The sequence below is a fragment of the Acyrthosiphon pisum genome, chromosome A1 (genome assembly GCF_005508785.2).
Source record: "Acyrthosiphon pisum isolate AL4f chromosome A1, pea_aphid_22Mar2018_4r6ur, whole genome shotgun sequence".
Lineage (NCBI taxonomy): Eukaryota > Metazoa > Arthropoda > Insecta > Hemiptera > Aphididae > Acyrthosiphon > Acyrthosiphon pisum.
Window position 1 is genome coordinate 26,186,295 of NC_042494.1, and position 4,100 is coordinate 26,190,394.

Genomic DNA, 4,100 nt, shown 5'->3' on the forward strand with positions numbered 1-4,100 from the left:
TTACATAAAGATTATAGGTAATATATTAACTTACTCTTTGAACAAAATAATTTAAACATAATCTCCTGATACCCAAGACTATAATTATAATAAAACCAGCTGAAGGCAAATATAACACTCTTTCTGCAATGACAAATCCAACTGTAAACATTAAATTTGAAGCAGGCAGAAACGATAAAAGACCTAATAGAAATCCCATTTGTAATTGTCTGAAAAATATTATGATTGTATATATTAACTAACAGATATACAAATTTAAGAAAAAAAAACTTACTTTTTATCATAATTTTTTGAAAACAGGATTTTATAAAATATTAATACAAGAATGGTCCAAAATCCAAAAACAATGAACAATCTTGGATCTTTAGGAAATGTATTAAAACGTATCAGAGGGATGCAGCCCATTGACCAATCAAAACATAGCCAAACAGGACATATCATTATCCAAATATTAATGAAATAGATGTAACTGTAATTTACAAACTGAAAAATTGTTAAATGGGTATAAATTAATAAACTATAGTAAACAAAAGAAAAAATTATAAATTTGAATACTCTTTCAAATGGTGTTGTTAAAAATGATGCAGGATTATCAATTTGTTGAAAAACAGGAGGTGAACCCATAATAGTCCATCTGCCATAAAGAATAATACAAAATCCAGCAATCAATATAAACAGCCTTTCTAATGATTCTTTTTTAAGCAATCGAATTATTTTTGAGGTTTTAATATTTTTCGTAATATTTTGAAACGTGATTTTGTTGATCACAATAACTTCAAACACACCACAGAACGTCTATAATTAAGTATATTAATAATCTGCATGTTTTATTTATTTATTGAACTAAACATAATCTAATAATAAAAAAGTTCTACCATAATCATAAGTCCTTGTTCTTTGCATAGCATAGCCATCGCACTTAATATACAACAAAATACTGTAGCTATTATGTTGGTTAATGTATTTATTTGTTTAGCTGTTGCAGTTCTATGATAAATAATGAAGACAAAAAGAGACAAACACGCACTAAGTAGATCAGCACGTCCAACTATACCAGACACCTGAAAATAAATAAATCAGTACATAGGTAACTTAATTTATTATAATATGTTTAATATACAACTATATAAGTAAAGGACATACCACTTCAACATGAACAGGATGCACCGCAAACATCAAAGCTGCTAAAAATGAAGTCTTGGGAGAATCTCCATTAAATAACAAATTATAGACATGTAACAGTTGACAGGAAACAATTGCATGTAAAACTATATTGGTTAAATGTAATGACTTTGGACATAAATGTCCATTATTTAACCAAACATTAAACCTAAAAACAATGAAATTGTAAATTATTCAATAAATAATAATTCAATAATCAATAACTGTTTAAATAGAAAATATAATGTGTTAAGTTCTCTTGTAAATACCTAAAGGACAGTATTGTAAGAGGTCTGTAAGATTTATGACTAGCCTGGTTCGTTAGTCTCGTACCCCAAAAGTCGTGGCTAAAAATCTTAACCACTGGTGTTTCTAGGTTTACGTCATGATTATTTACAACTGCCTCAGAATCATCAAACACAAAAGCACCATAATATGAGTTACCATAGCATAATATAGATACAAATGCTACTATTAAAACATACAACCAGACTGGAAATTCTGTAAATCATACATTAAAAACGATTACATTAATTTAAATAAATATTAAAATTTAACCGTCTTACTCGGAAATGGTAATTTTGAATCCCAGGAGACAACTGCTAATTGCTTAGACTTCATAGTTAATTCTATAGTAATATTTCAAAAGTTAACTGCTGCTCAGCTCAGTATTCTCAAGATGCATATTAATTAAATTATACTTCCGTGGCATAAGCAATATTTGAAACATACTAAACGTTTCAAAATAATTGTAATTAAAACTATCAAACAAACAAAAATACATAAGTGGTTGAATAGTAAAGTGACTTACGAATAAAATAGAAATAAAAGAACAAGAATCATGCATACTTCTCCATTCTCCCTAAACTTGATACTACCGGAAAGTTATGCTTCCTAATCAGTACCATGGCATTATAGATTTTAGCTGCTCCATCGCGACTGCAGAAGTGCAATCCATCAAACCGGTAAATTGCGATGATAGATAAATATTTATGTTATTCATTTGATTAATAGTAAAGTGCTCAGTGTTATAATATGTAATTTAAGTATAGAAGTGTAGCCGTGTAGAAACTATAAACGTCCTAATAAGTAGTAAGACTACAAACTAACGAGTAATGACCAAAATTGAAAATATATTCAATATTGAATATTATTAAACTCTTTATCAACAATTTCCTAAGAGCCAAAATGATAAATGATAGTATGTTATCGCTGATTTTTTTAATATAATATCAGACTATAATTTAATATACCAAATAAATGGACCAAACCACGATCTTTACATCCTGTCATCGTGAACCAACAGAAAAATAAAAAGATAGAAAATATAATTAAATTAAATTAAAAAAAAAAAAAAAACTGGGAATTAACGTGCCAGAATTGTTTTCATATTGAAAATAAAATGAACATAAATAATAATATATATTATAGAATTTTATTCCAGAGAGTCGAAAGCCTGAAACTACAATCGCAGATCGTAGTTTCACAGAAAGTGATATCGTAGACCATAATTTTCCAGAAAATGAAATTCCAGAAAGCTGAAAGATGAAAGTTATATTTTGAAATTTCTTAGCTGGATAGGTGAAAATAAGGAGGGCATGTGGGCTAAGCCCACCCCAAAAAAATTAATTTCCTAATATTTGGTTTAAGCTTATTCAATAATATATTATAATTTATAGTAGGGCTTCATCGAGTCCGATGCATATTAGTTACCTCCCAAAACATACGAATTTCCTCCCATCCTTATCGTAAGTGAAAAGGGTAGTGTATACGGGTAATCGGTCAAAAAGTCCAGGGACAAAAGCCCGGTATAAAAAAAGTTTGGCAATACGTCCGGATTCATTTTTTTATTGCCGGACAAAAAGTCCGAAAATACAAAATTGTCTATTATATTTATTTTTTTTAATTTATAATGTATACATGCAATATATATATAATTTTTTATATTATACTTATTTTGTTATACTTACCTACAGCAATCTTACAAAATAAAATAGGTAATAATAAAAATCTAAACCTTGTTGTTTTAAATTTTCAATCCTTAGCTATAAAAATTGAACATTATATAATCTAGTCTACAATAATAATTTGTTATAATAACAATAATAATTTGATATAATATAATACGTTTCCCTAAGAAATGATTGTCGATGACAATACAATAATAATATTTTTAAAAAAAATTTTACGTTTTAAAAAATCTAGTCCACATTTATAATAACAATAATAATTTATTCTACATTTAGTTTTCTTAAGCGATGACCAATATGCTAATATGAACATTCAGTGCAATTTTCAAGTATCTACAGTCATTCGTTTTTTAATTACAACAAAATAAGAAAATCGTTATATGAGAAATCGAGTGAATATCAAATTTTTGAAAACAGATTTTGTGTAAAAATTACTGTTTTCCTTAATTTTTTTTTTCACGGCGCTTTTGAAAACTACTGGAAAATTTTCACTTTTGACCCCCCCAAAGTACCAACTAGATTCACTTTCTTATCAGAAAATATACTGTTGAAGAAAATCCAAGCACTTTTACTATCCTAAAAGGTGATGACAGACACAAAAAAAGTAAAAAAATAAATAAAAAAAGGTGGGTAAGTGGATGTCGCTCTGCTGTACAGTAGGTTAGAAGTGGGTCACTGTATAATGGACAGTATTAAATTTGAATTCAATGATATAATATCACTGTATAAGAAAAACGATTCTGAGCGGAGACGGTATATCAGTCTATGTATTAGACATATATATACTTATCTATGGTATTAAAAAAAAAATTGACCTATAATAGGTACCTATAATAAATTCCAAATTAATCATATTATAATATCTATTAGGTACTTATAAGTTATAACGCGTTATACATCAACAAAAAACCGTGGTAAAATCATAGATATATAATAGTATACTTTAAAAGTTTCAAGTACCCACGAATA

At 27.6% G+C, this 4,100-nt stretch overlaps 1 protein-coding gene across 2 annotated transcripts; it reads right to left on the reverse strand.

The window, feature by feature from the left end:
• Nucleotides 1–21: 21 nt before the first annotated feature.
• On the reverse strand, nucleotides 22–2,326 carry LOC100160956 (protein O-mannosyl-transferase TMTC4). 2 transcript variants are annotated; one of them, XM_029486857.1, is made up of 8 exons: nucleotides 2,011–2,326; nucleotides 1,728–1,922; nucleotides 1,431–1,662; nucleotides 1,144–1,330; nucleotides 876–1,061; nucleotides 556–795; nucleotides 275–483; nucleotides 22–209 (listed from the first exon to the last, which is right to left on the reverse strand). In XM_029486857.1, exons 2-8 carry the CDS (start codon nucleotides 1,780–1,782, stop codon nucleotides 26–28), a joined length of 1,293 nt encoding a protein of 430 aa, XP_029342717.1. In that variant the 5' UTR covers nucleotides 1,783–1,922; nucleotides 2,011–2,326; the 3' UTR covers nucleotides 22–25. The 2 variants fall into 2 exon arrangements, with proteins under 2 accessions (XP_029342717.1, XP_016664758.1); XM_016809269.2 differs by having other exon boundaries at nucleotides 1,728–1,892; nucleotides 1,973–2,326.
• Between the last annotated feature and the right edge of the window lie 1,774 nt (nucleotides 2,327–4,100).

What these genes read in the sequence shown, in the direction of transcription:
- LOC100160956 (XM_029486857.1), bottom strand. Translation starts at nt 1,782, where the DNA reads ATGAAGTCTAAGCAATTAGCAGTTGTCTCCTGGGATTCAAAATTACCA. An exon ending in CTTACAATACTGTCCTTTAG is followed by an intron (nt 1,331 to 1,430) that starts GTATTTACAAGA and finishes CATTGTTTTTAG; the next exon opens with GTTTAATGTTTGGTTAAATA. An exon ending in TAACAACACCATTTGAAAGA is followed by an intron (nt 484 to 555) that starts GTATTCAAATTT and finishes ACAATTTTTCAG; the next exon opens with TTTGTAAATTACAGTTACAT.